We start from the raw sequence: 22,981 nt of genomic DNA, 5'->3' as shown, positions 1-22,981 counted from the left end.
ACAGGAAGAATGGGAGAAAACTGAAAGGGAAAAATTGGTTGTTTTAAGCATCTCCCTCAGGTCTCCCTCATGTGAAAGAGATAAAAATGTGGAGCCCTCAATTATTCAATGGTACCTTCACAGAATGCATTTCTGTTCTCATGTGTTGTCTGGTCCCATGTATTTCTGGTCCCATGAAGTTACAGATTTAATGTAGTAATTTAGAAGATACATTTTATTAAGAAGCAAACACCCATATATGTACAACATCCATCAACACAAGCTAACTAGCATACTTGCTCTTAAAATTCTATTCCTCTCTTAAACATATAGTAGCATATCAGCATGGGGTATGTGTGCAAAAGAGGCTACAGAATAGGAGAGAGGCGAAGGCATGGAATTGGTGAGTGGTCTGTCTGTGTGCAAGGCAAAGTTAGAAAAAAATAGGAAGGAGGAGGTAAGAAAAAGGAGTGAAGTTGAAAATGGCGGCAGAGGAAGTTTCAAAGAAGGAGGGTGTAGGAGGCATAGGGGTTAGGATCAAGATGAAAGCAGAGGAATAAAAGGCTCTCCCAGGAGGGGATGGTGGCTGCATCATAACTGGATGGAAGGTGAAAAGGATGGTTAGTGGATGCAATGTATGGGAGGAGGAAGATACAGGAGGTTACTATGGGGATGGACTGTGTGCAGGAGTTGCACAAAAGGAGAGAGGGAAGCATGGATATGGGGATGAAGGTGAAAACAGGCATTCAAAGCAAGGCTACAGAATAGGAGAGGTGGCTTCTGAAATGAGGTTGGGAAAATGAAAAATGAGCTTAACAGTTGCATAGAGTGGGAATGAAAAGCTCTAAAGGGTTAATGTGGGGGAATTCCAGGGGGATTTGTGAGTGGAGAGAGCACAGATACAGTATTCTATAGAAATTCATTATTCCAAAAATGGAACTTCCTTTCTAGCCATTCAACAGAAAATAAGCATGAAATATAAATATCACTAAGTTGTGGTCAGCATCTCTCAGCTTTGATCTTCCAACCAACAATGTTGTGGCAAACCTTGAAGAATTTGTTTGCAAAGTAAGAACGGAAGCTAGATAAATTCCTTACATGTATTTCCACACTTCACAACTCACGGCAAAAGGAGCCCTTTGTTCACTTTCCCTCTTGAAAATACCTGATAGGCAATTCTCATGAATTCACATCAAGAACTCAAGTAAAATGAAATTAATAGGGTAGCACAAATTACAAGCTACAACACATAAAAAACAGCACATTCACCCAATATGCCTTGTCAGTAGAAGTCACTCAACTTGAGCATAACCTCTAACTACACTCCATAACTACACACTGAAATTTGTCACTAGCCAACATGGCCACCAAAACTGCACCAATTCCTACATAAAATCCCAAATCAGGATTAAAACCCCATTTTATACTTCCTGAAAATCAATATCTCATTCTAACATCAACCCTAATCTGTGTTGACATCCTGTTCTTTGAACCACTGTGTTAAACTGTGGCCTACTTATTACCTGATGCTCTTTTGCAAGTATCTTGTGGATTCTTGCTTATTTCCTCTCTCTCTCTCTACCTCATCTCTGCAGTTGAAACCAGATTCCTCTGCTCGATGTGTCTTTGTGTGCACGTGTGGTAGCAGGGCAAAAAGACACTACTGTATATAAAAAGCTTTTTCCATTCTCAGGTAATTGTACACACAGTGTGACTTATTCCCAAATAAGTATGCTTATGCCAAGACTTATGGTCTAGAGAACTCACAAACCTCACCTCCTTTCCAAAGACACACATGCACAGGCCAAAATCCCAGCCACACTCTTGATACATTTGAGTAGGTAGACACACACACATATAAACGCAGGATGGCATAGAAAGAAATCACAATTTACTCCTCCCCTTTCTTCCTCAATGACAACTCAAGGGTCCTCCCAAACCCCGAATCCGCTAATACTTTCGGTACTTTGCTTTTCCCAATTACAACCACAACCAGGAAAAGTGAAGAATGACCCACTAGAAATAAAGCTAATATATATTATAAATATAGGTTACATGCATGGCTAGGAGCTCCAAAGTGTGTGTGTGTGGGGGGGGTCCTCCTACACCAAGAGCAGGAGGCTCCTTTCCCCATCTCGTCAGACACCAGAGCAGGCGACATGAACGCGTGCGCACACACACCACCTACCTGTGGGGCAGAGACGAGGAAGTGGGGGGGGGAGGCGGAGGGTTCCCTCCCCCCCAGAAGCCGGCAGCTCCAGGCCTCGAACACCGGAGGGGTCCAGGATCTTGGCTTTCAGCTGAGGCCAAACCCACTCTCACCCCTCACCGGGTGTCAGGGGGGACAGCAGGCCCAGCAACACCCCCTCCGCAGGGGGGCAAGCAGCACGTCGATGCGGGGGGAGGGGGACAGACCCACAAAAAGAGCCAGGGGGGGAAGGTGGAAGTGGCCAATGAGGCAGCGGCCCCCCTCACTCACCCCTGCGCTACCCGGGGACCGGAGGGGGAGGGGAAAAAAGCGCGCAGGGAGCCCCACCACCCCACCCGTTGCCCCTCTCCTATTCCAGCAGACCTTTCCCCCACCCCTCACAAGCAACCCCTGTTCTTTTTCCTCCTCAAGATCTCCTTTGGCTCCGCCTCCCCCCACGCAGGAGCCCGTGACTCCCGTACACACACAAGACGGAACGTCTCAACGTCACGACGCACGTCGCGCCTAAATAAATAAATAAATAAGTGGCACGAAGGAGGGAAAGAGCCGCGTTGCCCTACGGAGATTTTATTTGGAAAGGGGCTCGCGGGTGTCCTTAAGAAGCGCGTTCGGAGAAAGAGTCCCCCGAAAGGATAGCTTTTGTAACCCATTGAAGTCGTAGGACCACAACTCCCAGCAGCTCCACCATGACGACATAGCCAATAATTAGGGATGATGGGAGTTGTAGTTTCGGTGACGTCTGAGAACACCCCCCGCCACTGCCCACAGCGTCCAATTGCCAGTCGGGGTGGGGGGGATAAAAAGGAAACCCGGCATCTATGATCTCCTCTGAGCGCAGAGCTCACTCTGGAGGTCTTGGGAATTCTAAAATGGTTTTAAAAAATTTTTTAAAAAATCCATCGCTTTGTGCTATAGAACTACCAGCTGAGGATAAACGCACTCCTATATAAAAGCAGAAGTTCTTGTATTGGAACTCAAGTCTGCAAGTTGCAGGATTCAAAGAAGTTAACTGGCATTTCCATTGTAAAACTGATCTGGATCGTATATTTGTAAAACTGGATTTTACTGGGAAGAAATTTCCGGGTTAATTGTAAATGTTTTCTCCCTCTAGAAAAAAACAATGGAGAAATCCACAATTTTAACATAGAGCTCTCCTCAAACAAGGTAGAAAAAGTCAGCAGAACTTCATACTCTTCCTTGATCATGTCCCGATTTCTTGTATATATTGTTAAATATATTTATTTTAGTAATTAGAGTTTTAAAAACATAGTGCTTTTGCATACGACTGCATATTGGAGCTGGCCTGACAGGTTGATTTGATGAGGCAAATGAATAAGATTGAGCTGAAGGGTGTTTTGCATTAGGCAGCCTTGAGTGGAAATTCAGCTCTGCTTCTCACCTCAGCTTCACCCCCTACAAAATCCTGTTTCTCCACTGATTTCTATGGGTAGCGCTCGTTTCCGACCCCACTGACATTCCCTTGTGCGAACCCTGAAATTCTCCGTCTCGTTAATGATAAGCTTCTCTATAATTCTTAACTCTATGTTGCACAAGCCAGAGCTCTCCGTACCTCGCGAGCGACGCTCGCCACACAGTGGCCGTGACGCTAATAGCGAATATCATAAGACGCATGCGCAGTTTCCCCTACCGCCTTGTGGGTCTCTTTGGGGCAGTGACTGCCTGCCTCTTTCCCGCCCTCGGATCGCAGGTTCGATCCCCACCGACAGCCGCTCGCAGCCTGGGGAGAGCGCGTGCGTGTAGGGATGCTGTGCTGACGACGCATGTCGCCATGCAGCCTCCTCTGGTCAACAAGCCAACAGAACTCGCATGGCCTAAGTTGGCTTATTCGGGAGCCAATTTTTTATCATTCTTGTTTTCTGTATAATTATTTTTTAAACACGTTTATGGGCAAGGTGCAGAAATTCTGAATATTAAGTTGCCTATAAATAGGCGAAATGTAATAGTCTGGCTAGATGGAATTGGAAACACAGCCTTTTCCATTCTGGGAACCTGCTGTAGTTCTAGTAAGCCTTATACCTGTACTGTGTTTTGAATTATGGTGCTGGAGGAGACTCTTGAGAGTCCCATGGACTGCAAGAAGATCAAACCTATCCATTCTGAAGGAAATCAGCCCTGAGTGCTCATTGGAAGGACAGATCGTGAAGCTGAGGCTCCAATACTTTGGCCACCTCACGAGAAGAGAAGAATCCTTGGAAAAGACCCTGATGTTGGGAAAGATTGAGGGAACTAGGAGAAGGGGACGACAGAGGACGAGATGGTTGGACAGTGTTCTTGAAGCTACGAACATGAGTTTGACGAAACTGCGGGAGGCAGTGCAAGACAGGAGTGCCTGGCGTGCTATGGTCCATGGGGTCACGAAGAGTCGGACGCGACTAAACGACTAAACAACAAATACTGTGTAATGTATACTGTGTCTATATACTGTATACTATATTATACTTTGTATATATATGTACACCTTTCTCTTAAACGTTTTCTTTGCATAAACCCATCTGAAGGAAACATAACGAATGGTGTTTCCCTGTATTGTTTGTTTTTATGGAAGTGTTTTGTTCACTGTTGATTTCCGGCCCATTGCACAGAAATGAACAATGCCGTTTGGAAGTTAAACAGAACCACAGTGTCAAACATAAGAACAACATCTACTCCAGGATGGAAAAATATAAATAAATAAAAAATGTTTTAACTATGATTACCTCCAAGATACTCTCCATCACTATGAAACAGGAAATAAAGTGACATTAGGGTCAAGATGTCAATGGTGGGCAACACATTCTGAAGTCCATAGTAAGAAAAGTGGTTCACAATATACATTCAAGAGAGCAAAGCAAAAAATGTAGTGAAGGTAGTTTGTAAGCCCATAGACATCTTGTTTTCCAGCATCTGGCTTTATCAGCAAAGAGCATAAGTGAAGATCTCTCACGTGTCTTCAATTATGAATGGTCCCATTATCACTTTTTGGAGCTTCTCTGGACTGCTTAAGAAAGACAAACAAACCAATCCTTCCTGAAGCACTGTGGGCCATAGTAGGTAGGGAAGTAACAGAAGAGTGAGTCACTGAAGGGTTCCTTAACAGGTTGCTGATGTTTGTTCTCGTCAAAGATTGAATTAAATGCAGCTGCTCTACACCAAGGCAATCTGTTAATTACATTTTCCAGAAATGCAGTAACCTACTAGCTGTGTACTTTATGGTTATAAATCTGGTCTATCAGTGAAGGATAGTACACATCTGAATTGATCAAAAGGCATCATTGGTGTACAGGTGAACTTCAAAAGCGGCATGGATGTTCAAATAAATGAGTATTTCCTTACTAACAAGACAGTTCATAAATACAAAACTGATAGATATCCGCTGTTTAACAGTGTTTGCAAAGGGTGATGCAAACTTCCTAATTGTCACAACAGCAGTCAATTGTGAAAAAAAGATGCACTGTTATCAGGGAAGACAAGGATTCCATTCATTTTTTTGCTACTACACTACTATTGATGGTTCCACATCACCCTAGAGGAAAATGAAGACTCCCAAGAACCAGCCAAAGATACTAAACATTTAAAGATGTGCAGTAACTTGGCTTTGAAACTACCCCTTCAAAGTATTACACTCTGGCAGGATAACATTTTGCCAATTTTCTTTTTTATTTGGCAAAATAAATATATAAAATGCAATTCATTAAAAGCAGCTAACATGAGCTTTCCCCTTATAACTCTAATGGTTTTTCTTCCCCCCCTTGGGTTCTGGTAATTGGAGTGATAATGAAGCATCCACATTTCAGTTCTTCATCTACTACCTCTCCAAAGTTCAGCTCCTTTCTGGAGAAAAAAATGTTTCTGGACAACTTCTCTAAGCACTAGAATTAAGTCAATATGGCAGCTATGGCACATACCAGCCTGAAGGCTTGCAAATCAAGCAGTGTAAGACAAGCAGTGCTAGTTCAGAAAAATAAACTATCTTGTAACACATGCAAACAAAATGAAGCTTTGCCATTGTTTTCTCCATGTGTACAAGATGAAGGCATTTCCCTTTCTGAACCTCTGAACTTTTAAAGTATAGTACAGGCTAAAGATGCCAACCTAGCAGTTCAAAAGCACATCAAAGTGCAAGTAGATAAATAAGTACCGCTCCAGTGGGATAAATAAGTACCGCTCCAGTGGGAAGGTAAACTGCGTTTCCGTGTGCTGCTCTGGTTCGCTGGCCAGTCATGCTGGCCACATGACCCGGAAGCTGTCTGTGGACAAACGCCAGCTCCCTCGGCCTATAGAGTGAGATGAGCACCGCAACCCCAGAGTCGTCCACAACTGGACCTAACGGTCAGGAGTTCCTTTACCTTTTTCACCTAAAGATGTTTTCAAGTGGCAGTTAGTACCCATGCTGCCTACTCCCACTGAAGGTAAAATACTGTACAACTTTGAACATAGATACAAACCACCAGTTTATTGTGCACCAACATCTCTCAGCTCTGGGAGCTGTGCCAAAGACTCTTATGGCAGAAGTGAGTAATCAATGCATGGCAACCAGAAAGGCTGTGATGATAGCAAGCTACAGAACTGTAATTCACTTCAGCATCTTATTAATGCAGCATATGTACGTGATTTAGTGAGCGGAGCTTAGAGTGCAAATTGCAAAAGCAGAGGTCATGAGAGATGCATTTACCCTTTTACATCAAAGCTAGCAGCAGCAGATGTTGACAGTTGTTTGGTTCTGGGAAGACTTTCTTCAGAGGAATCATAAGAAGAAAACTAAGGCACAGTTTGTTACCCCAGTGAGGCTGTGATCCTCAAGATCAGGCATCCCTAAACTGCGGCCCTCCAGGTTTTTGGCCTACAACTCCCATGATCCCTAGCTAACAGGACCAGTGGTCGGGGATGATGGGAATTGTAGTCCAAAAATCTGGAGGGCCGAAGTTTGGGGATGCCTGCTCAAGATTGCAATCAATTACTGAAAGGCAGCATTTATCCACTGACAGGCATGGAAGGGGGCTAACCCCATTTCTTTGTTTTACAGCTTTGACAAAGCTTTTCCTGAAAGTATCTTCTTGAGTGCTTTGGCATTATCTCCATCTGGTGCAGGTGGCCATCTATTATGATCTGTGGGAAAGGATACGATAAAGACAGTTACCTTCAAAAGCTAGCCATTGCTTCATCTCACCTTAACCCAGCTAGATCTCGATGAGCAGCTCTCTTAAAGAAAGAAAACTTCCTTTAAGTGTAAAGCACTCTTTCCCAACCTGGTGCCCTTCCATTGTTTTGGGCTACAATTTCCATCAGTCCCCACCAGCGTGGCTAATGATAATTATAGTCCAAAATATATAGTGATACCAGGTTGGGGAAGACTGGGCTAAAGGAAATGCTCTCCAAACACCCTTTTATCCAATTCTTTCCAAAAACTATCATGTTATATATTTACAGTGATCCAAATGACAGCATTGTCTTTCCAACATGTATAAGGAAGAGATTCTAGAAGAAAAAGCTACGGACCACGCATAGTTTATTTTCATTTCGGCTGAAAAAAATCTTTCAAACACCAAAAAGGCAAATTATATTTCTACAGATCTTTAGTCAGCCTTGGATTCAGTACATGAAGATCTGGGAAAAACTAGATGTGACATTGATAAGTAAAAGGTTGTTTGTCAAAATAATGGCCACCTCATAATCTCTATGGCAGCAGTGTCTCACACTGAATGTAACTGACCTACAGTATAGAAAGGACTCTATGAACTGAGAACAGAGACATTGTATGTACCCTTGTTGTCTACAGTATTAAAATCCTTCAAAAAATTTATAAAAAGGTAGCTTCTTGTTGTTTGTAAGACAGCTATATGACAATTCAATAACTAAGATTGGGGTAATCCCAAGAGTGTGTTTTACCAATCCCATTCCAATGTCATGAGAGTTAAGGCAGCCATGGGTTAATACTAGAACCTTTAAGTTAAGGTTGAGCATATAGTTTAGGGAAGCAAGCATTCAATGTTCACAGCACCACTTGCCCCGACTGGCTGGTATAGAAATCCTTTTATTACAGTGAGCTGTATTACTTTATAATCCCAGGCTAGACCTAAAAAGACTCACAACTAAATTATCAAGCTACTGCAAAGTTGACTAAACTATGATAAAACTAACGTGTTGATTTCCACAAAAAGAGTGTAAGAAATCTAAACAGGCCCTGGGTGGGCATGTAACTGAACAAGCAACTTGTTAAAAAGTAGTTTTTTAAAAAGCAGGGTTTTTTTTACCTGGAACTTCCCATGGGGAACTATATATGCTCTGCCCACCATCAACCTTCACAGTTTCTCCAGTGATAAAAGAGGCAGCCGGAGACAGCAGGAAACACACCAAGGGAGATACCTTATAAAGATTCGAGACATTTACTTATGTGAATTACAGGTGTTCAATGCCTGCCATGCCACAGCACTTTTCAAAAACGCAGGCAAGGCTTCATGCATTCATCACAACAAAGGCAGTAGTGCATAGATTCTGCCCTGCACATGTGCAAACTATGCATTTGTATGTCAAAATCAGGGTGCCAAAGCACACTGATAAGCACAGAGCCAGTTACCACAACAGTGCCACCAGCCCTTCATGCACCCATTGAATGCACATTTCTGAAAAGGGTTCCTGTTAGCTCTCTATCTGAAAGTAATTCTTAGATCAGAAGTCATTACTGATCAATTACAGAAGATTACTGACCAATGGTCCACAGGAATATTTAACTAAATACAAAATGTTCAAGTCAAAAAGAAAATGATATAGTATTTATGGACAGTAAAATACTAAGCATTTCAATGCTTTGCTGGCTTGGATATGTCAGCAGAACAATCTATTCTAAAAGGACTCAAAAATCACCTTCAAAATTGGCAAGGTTCTACTATAAACTGCACATTCAAAAGTTCTGCAAGTTCAACCAGCAGGCTTATAATGTGGTGTTTGCTACATACATGGATGTATGGATGGTACATACAACATAATTACTGTACAGCATAATCAGGATACCTATTTTAGGTTTATACAATTACAGGCACATAGCTTGCCCTTTAAAAAGTACTCCAATAAACTTTTTTTTTTGTATGAACATACAGTAGCACCTTGGCTTACGTTACCCTCGGGTAATGTAAATTTTGGGTTGTGAAAGCGGCAAACCCGGAAGTGTTTAGCTGCACGAGCATGCACAGAAGCGCTTTAATGAGCCACACGCATGCACAGAAGCACTCTGCCACCGTGCGCACATGCACAGAAGCGGTCCCTACAGTTGCGGAAACCTAGGGATCCAACCGGAGCTCCAGAACGTATCCTGTCTGCAACTGGAGGTACATACACACACACATATATAATTACTTATACCCCACCCATCTGGCCAGGCCTCCCCAGCCTTTCTGGGAGGCTTCCAACAGGATATTAAAACCACAATAAAGCATCAAACATTAAAAACTTCCCTAAACAGGGCTGGGCTGCCTTCAGATGTATTCTAAAATTCAGATAGTTGTTTATTTCCTTGACATCTGGTGGGAGGGAGTTCCACAGGGCGGGCGCCACTACCAATCATCTGTAAAGACCCTCAGTGCCAAAAAGGAACTTTTAGGTTGAAATACTGTAATACCTCTTCAGGAAGTCCTAATCTCTTTGCAGGGATTTTTCGGACAGAGTTTTTAAACAGTTCTTCACCATCTTTGTAATGTGCAACAGCAGTTTCTGAAAATATCACTCCCTATGAAGAAAAGGACAGACTCACTGTAAGACTCCATTAATGCTTAACACAGTAACATTGAACTCTCTACACTGAAAAGCAGGTGCTTATTCAGAGCTATGCTGTTGGGGAGGGGGGGATACAAATAAATTCCAGCTCTCATTCAAAATCTTGGCTCTTTAACTTGCTTACAATTCCCTCAATAAATAGGGCTGTGCATATGCCACAATTCCCAACACAACATTCTGTTCTTGTGTGGTGCAGGATTCACCCTGAGGAAAAAACATTATAATGGCAACTGAGGCTGATGGCCCAATCCACTGTATAATGTATTTAAATTGTTTTATTGGTATTATTGTTTGCATGACTGTTTTAAAACTTTTTTTAATCGTTTGTATTTTCTTGATTATGTATGTTTCCAATGGTCTCCTGCAGGAGGAAGGATGGGGTAGAATGATAAGTATTTTTTTAAACAAAAAACAAAAAACCAAGCACACACACCAAAAAGTATAGTTCTATTCCTTTCAACTAAATTGTTCTCTCTCCCTTTGGCTTAATGGCACTTACTATTTGAATCTTTTATAAACCACTCAATCTCTGTGAAGCGTTGCATCATGATATTTAGGCATGTACCGAAGTCGTTTTTGTTTAAGATGGCTTTCCCTGAAATGTGAACCAGTCATTCAAGGAAGATAAACAGTGTAGAAATTGTTTTATTGTTTTTGGAGCTTGCATTTTATCACATTTCTATACTGTTGTAGTTTGCTTTGGCGGCTTCAGTCTGTGAAGCAGCTTATAAATTTGCTAAATAGATGAATAAATAAAGTCTTGTCCTCCATTTCCATATCCTAAGACCCATCCAAAACCCTGGATGCTGTTTATAATAATAATAATAATAATAATAATAATAATAATAATAATAATAATAATAATTTATTTATACCCCGCCCATCTGGCTGGGTTTCCCCAGCCACTCTGGGCGGCTTCCAACAGAAAAATAAAATACAGTAGTCTATTAAACATTAAAAGCCTCCCTAAACTGTTAGTAGCTTTAACTACAAAAATCCTTAATAGACTCCAATAATTATGACCCACTGTGCAGCTAGCATGTGATGGTAGGGAAATGTCTTATTCTGTCTCAGCTAAACCAAACTAAATGATCATTTAACAAATTAGTCTGTACTAATTTGACTCTTCCCTTACGGGCACCGAAGCTGGTCTGGTCACATGTTTCTGTCACCTACCGGGGAAACAGAGTTAATTCTGACTCCGCTGTGGGCCCACTCGATGGCTAGGCTTTTGGTCAGGTTATCGACTGCGGCTCTTGCTGCACCACTGTGTCTGTGAGGGAAGGAAATTTTAAAAGGGCAATATTATCTTCCATCAATAAATAGAAAGGGGGAAGGGGCAGCTCCATGAAGACTGGATGCTTTGAAGTAACTATAGCGACACCTAGCAAGCCTAACTAGGTTCACTCGTGAGAAGCATCCAAAAAATCCAAAACAAATCTCAGTAGAACAGGGCAGTCAAGTTAGCAATATCTGACATTCTAGAAGCTTAATTGCAAACTCAGTGCTAACACAAATAGTGAACAAAGGCTGGCTGAAGGCCTGCAGTAAAAAAAAAAAAAATTCAATATTTTGTGTTTGTCCAATTATTCCAGCCCAACGAAAAGCTCACAATAATGTTAACAGCATTCTGTATGACTCATCAAATTATAAACAAGAAGTTATAAAAGTATAGGCATTGACTGAGAAAAAAGCATGGCTTACAGAAGACTGAGACTTCTGAGGTGCAAGGATGTTAATAAAATTGTACTTTGCACCTCAAGACGTCTCAGTCTTCTGTAGGAACGTTGCAGAAACAACTTCCAGTTGTTGACAATATGTGAGGATTATAAGCACGGGCAATTTAGTCCCAAATTGCTCAAAGACTTCTGTTAAAATGGAATCTCAAGGAATGTGCATGTTAAATATTGGGAATCAGCTGTTCTATCTCGTTTTACCATTCAAATGCACACGGCTACTCAGAAGGACGGCAGTTTAGGTGAAAGCAAGGGGACTGTGTATCGTAATGAAAAAGAAACGTTGTATACTGATAGCAGACTTACGACATGCCAGGAAACCCTTTCCACACATCAGCCACGATGTTGACAATAGCACCTCCGTGATCCTGCATCCAAGCATTGTACACTGGGTAGACACAGAAGAATGGTTGTGAACACTTTTATATTGCCAGGAAAATGGTGTGCAAAGATTACAGTAAACACATGAGTGGAATGAAATCTGTCTCAAGTCTTATTTCCATAGGCTTAGAAAACTTGACAAAACCAGTTGCTATCAACAGGGCCGTATGTTGCTTAGATGTGGAAGCAGCAATGACAATAAAACCCAAATATACACCCGAGAACCACAAGTGAATGCACATCTTATAACTCTATTGATACTTATCTGTATAACACAAACCCACAGCTCAGGGGACAGCGCATCTGTTGCATGAAGGTTTCAGGTTCAAACCTTGGCATTTCCAGAAAAGGCCGGGAAAGTCTCCTTTGTGAAATCCTGGAAAGTCACTGCGAGTCATTGTGCAGGCAAGACTGCACTAGCTGCACCAGGTCTGGCTCAGTGTGAGGCAGCTTCCTTTGTTTCTAAAGGATACCTGCCCATCTTGCTACCAATTCGTCTACTACTGCCTAAGAAAATGGCTCCAACTAGTTAGGCCTGATGACCCAGGCACAATGTTTCTAGGCAAAGTATGGAGAACTAGAACAAACTGACAGTGCTTTTGGAGAATCCAGTGTTTGCTCCAGCCCCCACCTCCTTCCCTTCTAGAAAAAACTGCTCTGGAGCCTTAAGGAAGATCCTGCCGCCTCACCCGTCACCCACTAATTCTTAGTGCCAAAAACAGTAAAGGTAAAGGCAAAGCGACCCCTGACCATTAGGTCCAGTCGCAGACAACTCTGGGGTTGCGGCGCTCATCTCGCTTTACTGGCTGCGGGAGCCAGCTTCCGGGTCATGTGGCCAGCATGACTAAGCCGCAGTGCACGGAAACACCGTTTACCTTCCCGCTGGAGCGCTACCTATTTATCTACTTGCACTTTGATGTGCTTTCAAACTGATGGGTTAGCAGGAGCAGGGACCGAGCAACGGGAACTCACCCCGTCGCAGGGATTCGAACAGCGGACCTTCTGATCGGCAAGCCCTAGGCTCTGTGGTTTAGACTACAGCGCCACCCGCATCCCATGCCAAAAACAGTATCAGCGTTCAAATGTAAATCTATCATCTAGTCACTAGGTATCTGCAGACATGGGGAAAAATAGTCAAGGAATCTCCTTGCTTCTTCCACCTCTAGTTGTAAATTAGTCAGGGGGAGAAACTGCTTGTCAGGTCTCACGGTTTGACCTGGGGTGTCAGATTTCAGCCTTCTTCCCAGGGTTTGAAGGGGGAAACTAGATGACTCTCGGGTCCCTTCCAACTCTAAGATTCTACGAAAACAGAATTTCAGACTGAAGACCAAAAATCAAGGCAGCAGGCTATTGTATCATTGGCTCAAGAGGCTTCATCCTGCCCCCAACCTCTCCTCCTTGCATCTCAGGGTCTGAGCTTCAACAAACCTGGCAACCCAACTTCAACCAAACCTAGTTAACAGTGACAACTTAGCCTGGAGTCCTTTAATAACCTGCTGAGCCCAGGAAGAATCCCAAAGTTCTCTGAATTTCTAATTATAATGCTTCTGGGGACAGCAGAGGAAGAACATGCCATGCCAATGCTAAACAGACTGAGCTGCTATACGAGGAAAACATCTTCTGGTGGCTTAGTTACTTATTTCCGGTGTACACCAAGTGCTCACCTGCTTTACAGCAGTAGAAGGTCCCAGTTAAGTTGGTTTCAATCACAGCATGCCAGCCTTTTGAACTAATTGCTTCTGCTGGGCTAGGAAACTGGCCTCCCCCATTGTTGACCAGGAAATCTATCCTCCCATGAAGGTCCAATGTTGATTTCACCAGTGCCTCTACCTACCAATAGTAAAAGAAGTTGAGTTGCTAAGTCTGCACACAGTAGCCTTTGAGTGTTAGTCATTTCCACATTCATTATTCAAGCTTGCCCAGAATAAAAACAATTGATTATTTTGTAGTGGTTTCTTTTTGTATTTCGTATATGTTGTATGTTCTCGAAGCTATGAACATGAGTTTGACCAAACTGCGGGAGGCAGTGGAAGACAGGAGTGCCTGGCATGCTATGGTCCATGGGGTCACGAAGAGTCGGACACGACTAAACAACTAAACAACAACATATGTTGTATATTTCTCTTGCAAAAAGGTTAGGGGCTGATAAAACAGTGTGAACACTAAAGAAATCACAACATTGCAGCCAGAGGTCTAATGTCCACTGGAACTTCCTAAAAATAGACATTTAAATCTAGATTATAGAATGTCTCAGAGTACTTTATGATCCTACAAAATTTAACATATAGTAACAGCTGACTGACACGAGCATCTTATCAAACACAACATGAAATGATATTCCTAACAATGGCATGCATAATATTGCAAAGAATGAAAAAGAGCTTTTCTGCAATAAAGGATATTAGAATAGTTATTTTATATCTAATCCTGGAAGTAGTAAACATGCATCCTCAAATGTACCTAAACCTTAGTTAGATAGATAAAGTAGAGACTTTATGGTGCAGTGGTAGCACTGGTAGAATGAACAAGCAGCCTTTAATATTCTATTTAAGTCATGTGTGAAACAGACTTTTGCCAGCAGACAGGTCTTGCTAGTTCCCAATGTCATCAAGGGAGTACAACCAATCTGTTGTATTTTATGAATGAAAACAGCAGCATGCAAATTATTAATGCATTCCTATAGAATGGAAGCAAGGCCCACTTGGCACAGATAGAAGAGAGAAGCTCAGAGAGAAGCTGGGCGAGCATTTCTGAGATTTGAGACCACCCTTGCTCAACTTGGTGCCCTGCAGATGTTTTAGACTAAAACTCCCATCAGAAGATGAAACTAAAGCCCAGAAGGTGAAACTAAAGTCCAGTGGTAAGTAAGAAAGCATGCAGGTGGGGGCTGACTGATGGCAGGTGGTAGGGTGCAATTTGCTCTAATGGACCAACTTCCACCAGTATGAAGCATGTTGCTCTCTTCCCTTTCCAGCTGCATTAAAAAGTTCTTTTTGGGGCAGACTTGAAAAAGTGGTTTCATTCTCCTCTTAATCCAACAGCGCCAGTTTTCTTTCCACCTGCGTCCTGAGTTTCAAACTCACCTCTGACCTTCAGAGCATTTGGCAAAAGCTCTTAAAAACCGAGGATTAAAAATAAGGCTGCTTTCTTGCCTTAATGCAAACATACATTTGTGCTTTAAAGAAGAATGCATTGCAACACAGAAGTTATTCTTACTATCCAATCAGTTTGTGTCTCTCCTTTCTGCTATCTGTGCCAATGGTCTTCACAAGGATCCAAGGGGTCTGGATCCCTGCCAAGCAAAATATGGAAAAAAAAATGCTATTCCAGCAGCATCCTCAGCTACCCAAATCAAGTACTGTACTGTAATGGCAACATTCTGCTGAAGTGGCGGTCACAGTCTATACAGCCCTGTCAAAGAAAAGCGATATGCCATTCTTGAATATTTAGCAAGGCATGTACAGCAGGTACAATTCTTTCAGCATAGATTTTGTGCAGAATCAGACCAGCACCCTTGCAAAAATGCAAGAAAAAAATCCTTACATTTTTGTAAGATGAAGTTTTATAAATGCGTAATATTTGTTTATAATGATGCCTAGGTAAAGGTAAAGGGACCCCTGACCATTAGGTCCAGTCATGACCGACTCTGGGGTTGCGCGCACATCTCACATTATTGGCCGAGGGAGCCGGCGTATAGCTTCCAGGTCATGTGGCCAGCATGACAAAGCCGCTTCTGGCAAACCAGAGCAGCACATGGAAACGCCGTTTACCTTCCCGCTGTAGCGGTTCCTATTTATCTACTTGCATTTTGATGTGCTTTCGAACTGCTAGGTTGGCAGGAGCTGGGACCAAGCAACGGGAGCTCACCCCGTCACAGGGATTCGAACCGCCGACCTTCTGGTCAGCAAGCCCTAGGCTCAGTGGTTTAACCACAGCGCCACCTGGGTCCCATAATGATGCCTAATACTAGGCAATTTGCAGAACAAACCCTTGTCCAACAGCTAAGGGCTGCTTCAGGTGTTACATCATAGGTATAAATTCATACCTGTGCACTCCTTTTAAAAAGAGGCGTGCAATCTGGGAATCTGGATACAAAGATTAACAGCTGAATTAGCTCAAGTTGACAAGAAACTGTGTGTGACTCTTCTAGAAAAACAAGAGCCATATATTACTAAAAGGTTTCATTTTAGTATAACATTTGAGGCAATGATAATCATGGAAACACATCCTACAGAATATATCACAGGGTGGTGACCCCAAAACTGTCTTTTTCTATAATCATCTCTGTACTGTGGAATTCCCTACCCTCTGCCATATGTGAAGCATTATCCATCAGATGTTTCAGATTACTTATAAATGCAAATATTTTGCCTGTGATGGGATCCTGATATTACATAATTCCTTCTTTTATCATACTGTTCTACTGATTTTGTTGTATGTTTTATGATACCATTTCAATTTTTTTAGGTTGTAATTTTGTATACAGCTTTGATATTTTTAGACATTAAGGAGATCAGGAAGAACCTTATATAATTCTAAAAATGGCATGTTTTACTTATATTAAAAGAGGCTTAAGGGGGCAGCAGGGAAGGGCTTAGAGCAGGCATCCCCAAAGTGCGGCCCTCCAGATGTTTTGGCCTACAACTCCCATGATCCCTAGCTAAGAGGACCAGTGGTCAGGGATGATGGGAATTGTAGTCCAAAACATCTGGAGAGCCAAAGTTTGGGGGTGCCTGGGTTAGAGTGTAAGAGTGTGTTCAGGAGTTTGTTTTACGAAGGGAGATAAATAGGCTGCATATTAGCACATAACACATTCCAGGTACATGGAGAAGCCAGAGAAAAATCAGTATAAGTGAGTAACAGAGCAAATATCAGTGCCCTGTTAAGAACAACAATTAACTCTAGTTGGAAAATGAGGAATCAAGAAATACAAAAGGGCAAGTCCACAAAGTAGCACATAAAAAAAGTAGATCACTCAACAGAATATTTATGGAGACAACCCTCAAGCACTAGACAAGAATGCAGCAACTCATACACAGGATTTGATATTTACAGTAATTATGATTAGCTACAGCTGAATGCATTTCCCAGCACCAGTCTGGATAGGCAACAAATTACAAAACCCTGATTTAACAATGCATTTAGAAGAAAATCCAGCCTATTCAGGGAACATGCCACAAGAAACCTTTAAATCCACACACTCTCCGGCGGCAGAGTCCAATCACGTTATACTGCAAAGCCATTCATAGCCACCGAATGAGAATTACAGATAAAAGGCTGGGCTGTTTACAGAGTATTAAGAAATTATGCAAGCACTGCATGCTCAATATGGAGAGCCATATTAATGGTTAAGACCCTTCAGTAAATGTTGGACTATGAAATCATGAGCAGTGTAATCCTTCACAAGAGCACTCAGAAGGAAGCCTCACTGAGCTCAATGGGAGTCACTCCTGTGTAAGTTTGTTTAGGCTTGCAGCCTAAATTGCTTTGTTTAAGAAGAAAAATCGCCCAGAGAATATCACTCAACCTTCCCCCATTAGCAAAAAAGGAATATTTCAGAGAGCATCATGGGCTGCAGTCCTGCACCCTTCGACACCTTTCTTCCATTGGGAATAAAGAACTACTACGAGATTCAGAAGTCAAACTTATGAATGCAAGAGAGCTCCCTTCCACTCGGAACGGAAGCTATTGTTTCAGGGTTTTTGGAGACTTGTAACAATGTCGATAACCAGACTTTGTACACTGCTGAAGCAGCACCCTCTTCAAAAGGAATTGTTATTAAACTGAAGCAATTTACACCGCATGAATGTAATAATTTATATGTAGAATTTGATGTTTTGCTATGATTAGCTATAAGATCACTAAACTAGTGAAAACATGGTGTTTTCTTTCCTTATTTCACAATTTAAGAATAATAATAATAATTTATACCCCGCCCATCTGGCTGGGTTTCCCCAGCCACCGAAGACTATCACCCTCATACCTAATAGATACAATACCTAAGTGAAAACTACTTCCAATACCAGAAGTTGGAGACAACAGGAAAGGGCTGTTACCTTCATAGCTTGTTTGCAAACTTCCCAAAAGTATCTAGCTGGCCACTATTGGAAACAGAATACTAAGCATTTGGTATTTGATCCAAGAGTTTTCTTATGAAATCTGTGGCTTCATCACTACTAGTAGGTAACATTATTTATAGATTTTGGTCCAAAGGCCTGTAGTTCCGATGACTCCTCTAAAAGCAACAAGTATGATATGGAAGGCTATTCATTTAAATAATCACAGGGAGCACATCTCATCACTGCCATCTTATCACAACCCAGATTCAATTTCCTGGTGCTGAGTGTGGGGTGGGCTGGAAAGAAAAGAGAACTGAGGTCATCTTTACACATGACAGCATTCAATGGCTTTATGTTCTTTATGTCAGGAGAGACAATCAAGCCTGGTAGGACTGGCGGCTACAGGATGTTGAACAGCTAAGAGACACAGAGGGTACAATGAAGCATCACTGTATTCTTAACAAAGGAAGCTGGCAGACTCCACAGCATTCAGGAGCCCTGTGCCAATAAGCAGAATTATTTATGAAAAAGAATGCAAGGAGGCCCCTGAGGGTAAAGATGAAGACTCTGAAACTGGCATTCAATAAGTTATTCCCTGGATGCTTTATGTGAATCTCCTTTTGCAGATCAGGGACACAGACACTCCAGAAGCCCAGTTATGAAATAAAGGTAAAGAGAAAGCAGTGGTTTAGGCAGAATGAACTAAAATAGAACCAAGGAAGGGCTATTTTTCATAGAAGGAACACTATTTGGAGATGAAGGCAGAAGACTGACAATAGATGGTTCTTCTAATATTATTATTATTATTATTGACAAAGCAGAATTTGAAAGTGATATGACACCGTTGATTAATCATAGAGCATACCTGGCTTCCTTATTCAAAATTGTTGTTGTTATTTATTGAATTTATATACCGCCCTATAGCTGGAGGTCTCAGGGCCGTTCACAGAACAAAATCAAAATATAAAACCACAAAATATATAATCAAAATAAAAACTCAATGCCTACAGCTGACTGGCCATGAATCTGCAGGACTGCAAGTCTTTCCCATCCTAACCTGGAGATGTTGGAGATTGAACATGGGATCTTTTGCATGCAAGGCACACATGCTTTACCAAGGAGCTACAGCCCTTTCCCTAAAACAGGGGTGAAAACCTGGGTCAAAGATGCAGTTTAGCACATGCACTCCACACATTCGCGTACACACACACACACACAGAGAGAGAGAGAGAGAGAGAGAGAGAGAGAGAGAGAGAGAGAGAGAGAGAGAGAGAGAGGAAGAGGCTGGGAGCCTCAATGGCACCCCTCTGGAGGGTTCACCCGGGGCAAAAAACCTGGCTAGCCCCCCATTAGCTATTGGCACTGCTTAAAATAGCTAGTAATTGTTTAAGCACTACCAAATTTAGGTCTCCAGCTGTTTTTCGGCTGCAATTCCCATAATCCCTGACCACTAGTCCTGCTAGCTAAGGATGATGAGAGTTGCTGTTCAAAAATCGGTGGAGACCCAAGTTTGGGAAACCCCGCAATACCATGACAAAAGAAACAAGCATCTACAACCCTACTGCCTGCAACTCTTTAAAAAAAAACCCAGAGAAAATGTCTTCCTCCAGCTTCAAAAGACAGGTTACAAACAGGAAGGGCTTTGAAAGAATTACCAGGAGAACCAGCGACCACCATCACGGATTAGAAAACCCAGAAGCATATGCAAAAAGAAAGGAAATTATGACAAACACCAAATCTTAAAAGTTTATTCATGAATGTGAGACAAATAATTCCAGATACACTTGAGGTTTCAGACAGACCCAGATATTGCATTGCAGTCTGGATTCTGAATAATTAAATGGATCATAGTGACAAAGGATAGTAGATGCACAAAAAAATGCTTTGCTCTTAGTGAAAAGGAACATTAACTTTCTTTTACAAAGCCCTTCCCTAATTATTTTTTAAAAGTAGAACCAGCAACACACCTTAACAACATAAACAACTGGGTGTTACCGCTTTCATAATCAGACCGGGTGACTCTTCTAAGCTACACGAAATAAAAAAAACTACAATGATTTAGGGAAAGCAACAAACAATTTATCTTAGTCAAAGCAACAGCCAGAGGTTACATGTTTTCCTCATAAAACAAAGTCACCAAAAATAAGTGGCCTTTCCCCTTTTTCTTCGGAATAACCCAGATGCACTGTTTAAGTCAAAGTGGCTGGCTTCTAGATCCAATCTCCAGATGCAAGCACCTACATGTGTACATTTCTCAATGCCTGCAAAATCTACATTCTTCAGAAGTCATTTCAACATTGGCAAAGGAGGCTGTTATTAGTGACGTACAACATTAAAAACAATTATGCAGCCAGATGTAAATCTTTTCCCATCGCAGAGTATTACTCTTACAACGACCTCTTCGCAAAATACTGTGAACTACCAGCTGCTTTGGGATTCATTTGAATTAAAAGCAGCATAGAAATATACTGTAATCAATTTGTGTGTGTGTGTGTGTGTGTAAAATACACTCAAAGCAAGTATTCTCCAGTGCACCAGGACACTAGTTGTCCACTCTACAGATGAGCACAAAAGTATTTTGTTTTTACCTCCTCTTCTTTGCGAATGTTGCACTGTACAGGGGTAACCTGGGCAGAAACTGTGGATGGAATTTTGGCAGCTAGCTCGTTCGCTGCAGATTTTAATCTGTCAAATTTGCGGGAGGCAATGACTACATTACAACCTGTCAAAAAAGAGGGGGGAAATGCGTTTTAAACATTAATAGTCTTGCATTCATAGGCATAGCCAGGGGGGCACGTGCCCCCCACATCAAGTAAATAAATAAAATACTTAATAAACTGACCAATTGTGTCGCAGATAACATGGTTCTGAAAAACATTCTGAATTATACCAGAATGGACGAATGATGGGCATTTTATGGACACTTCATTCGATGAGCAAATGAAGAGGTCTATCATTTGTGGCTTGGCATTCAGAATTTGGATGTACACACACCATGTGTTAATCAAAATGTGGTGTGTTTCAGTAAAACAACTTTCAATGGCAAAAAGTCACCCACCCTTAGTTTATGACTTCATTCATCTTTCAAGCCACAAACTATGTACATAATCTTCAGAAGCAGATGAGTGCCTGCTCTACTTAACACACAAGTGACATGGCCTGATTCCCTGGTGTGACCCATATAAAGCACACAAATATTGCCAGCTCTTTTTCAAACTGCTAATCACTTTCCCTACAGCTCAGTTATCCATCACCTACAAGTGCAGCTTAGAGAATCAGAGTTCACTATCTGCCTTCCTGGATTTGACATTATATATCACTGATTAACAAGAGACATTAATCCTCTAGGACAGGGGCAAAAGGGAATGATGAGCCAATGTGGTGCAGTAGTTAGAACGCTGGAATAGGACCAGGGAGACCAGGGTTCAAATCCCCACTCAGCCATGAAGTTCAATGGGTGACCTTGGGCCAGTCACTGTCTCTCAGCCTAACCTACCTCACAGGGTTGTTGTAAGGATAAAATGCAGAGGGAGAAAAGTTTGTACACCACCTTGAGCTCCTTGAATAAAAGATGGGATATAAATATAATAATTATAAATATATATAAAAACAACTAGCTTATCAAGACACAGTAGGGGTTACTCTCCCTCTGAAGAAGCAGGTACTGTACATAGCTTGGATACTGTGAATATTTATGGATCCTTTGCTGTCTCTTGAGGCTCAGATGGCCTCTGTTGCACTGAGTGCCTTCCATCAGCTTTAGTTGGTAGCCCAGCAGTGACCCTATCTGGACTAGGGTACAGGTAGGTAGCCATGTTGGTCTGGATCGAAGTAAAATAAAAAAATTCCTTCAGTAGCACCTTAAAGACCAACTAAGTTTTTATTTTGGTATGAGCTTTCGTGGACTAGGGTAGCCTAACTGCTCTAGGAACCTCTGGGGTAGATTACTGCGATGTGTTATATGCAGGAGTGCCTCTGAAGATGGTTTGAAAACTTCAGATGCTGCAAAATTTGGCAGCCTGCAACCCCCTGGCTAAGCCCCTGGGAATTCAACACACCTGTTGAATTCCTGCCAGTCCTGTTGACAACAAGGAACGAGAAGACACGGCGCAGCCCAAGTCTACCACCAACCCGCTATTTCCTCCCAAGGGGACGTGTGAATGCGTGCGCGCAGCGAGGGTACCCCGCCTGGTTCACGCCATATTTTGGGGGGAGTCCCCGGGGTCTTCCCTTTGGTTCTTTCCCCTTCGGATCGCCCCTTGCCCACCGAGCTGCAGCAGGTCGGCAGTGATGGCCTTGCCGATGCCGGTGCCCCCGCCGGTCACGATGGCCACCCGGTTGCGGAACAGCCCGGAAGCCAGAAAGCGACCCCCGTGGCCGCCACAAGACGCCGCCGCTGCCGCCGCCATCTTGGTCTCAAGAGATCCAAGGTCTCCAAAGCCACCAGCAGCCTTCGAGGGGGAGGGAGGAGGGATTCGCACCACGTGACCCATCGCCCCGCCCCCTTTCCCCCTCCTCCTGAATTAAACCACCAAAGCAAGCGCAGGCTGCAGGAGCAGCATCAATTCAAGAGTATTCTTAGCATTAGAATTGTTATATTATTGGTGCCGCTTTGCAGCCCCGACGGGGCGGGACGTCCTCATCGCAGTGCAACCCAGTGGGCTGTCAAGAGGAGCGCAGCTTCTCCTATTGCATGCGTGCGAGAAAAGGGTGGAGGGTCGCAAGGGGTGGCGGCCTCGTTTCTCCCCCCTCCCACTTTTTACCTCGCAACACAAAAGGCTGCCCCCTCCCCTGCTGCCTGCATTTAGCTAGAGGGAGGGACGGAGGGTGGGAGGGGGAGATTGCCCCTC

General features: G+C 42.7%; 2 protein-coding genes across 2 annotated transcripts in view; both read right to left on the bottom strand.

The window, feature by feature from the left end:
• Positions 1–2,618, bottom strand: part of MAP3K2 (mitogen-activated protein kinase kinase kinase 2) — a 37,095-nt gene extending 34,477 nt beyond the window's left edge. The window contains exon 1 of the mRNA XM_035128290.2: positions 2,168–2,618. The gene's annotated coding sequence lies outside the window, so the exon portion shown is untranslated. The remainder of the gene's footprint in view (positions 1–2,167) is intronic.
• Positions 2,619–6,622: 4,004 nt separating this feature from the next.
• Positions 6,623–22,571, bottom strand: PECR (peroxisomal trans-2-enoyl-CoA reductase). Its single transcript, XM_035128277.2, has 8 exons — positions 22,399–22,571; positions 20,720–20,853; positions 13,737–13,902; positions 11,998–12,079; positions 11,132–11,228; positions 9,801–9,908; positions 8,440–8,551; positions 6,623–7,294 (listed from the first exon to the last, which is right to left on the bottom strand). Exons 1-8 carry the CDS (start codon positions 22,538–22,540, stop codon positions 7,206–7,208), a joined length of 930 nt encoding a protein of 309 aa, XP_034984168.1. The 5' UTR covers positions 22,541–22,571; the 3' UTR covers positions 6,623–7,205.
• Between the last annotated feature and the right edge of the window lie 410 nt (positions 22,572–22,981).

The sequence above is a fragment of the Zootoca vivipara genome, chromosome 1 (assembly GCF_963506605.1).
Source record: "Zootoca vivipara chromosome 1, rZooViv1.1, whole genome shotgun sequence".
NCBI lineage: Eukaryota > Metazoa > Chordata > Lepidosauria > Squamata > Lacertidae > Zootoca > Zootoca vivipara.
The sequence above is the reverse complement of the archived record's forward strand: the minus strand, read 5'-3'. Positions and strand labels throughout refer to the sequence as shown.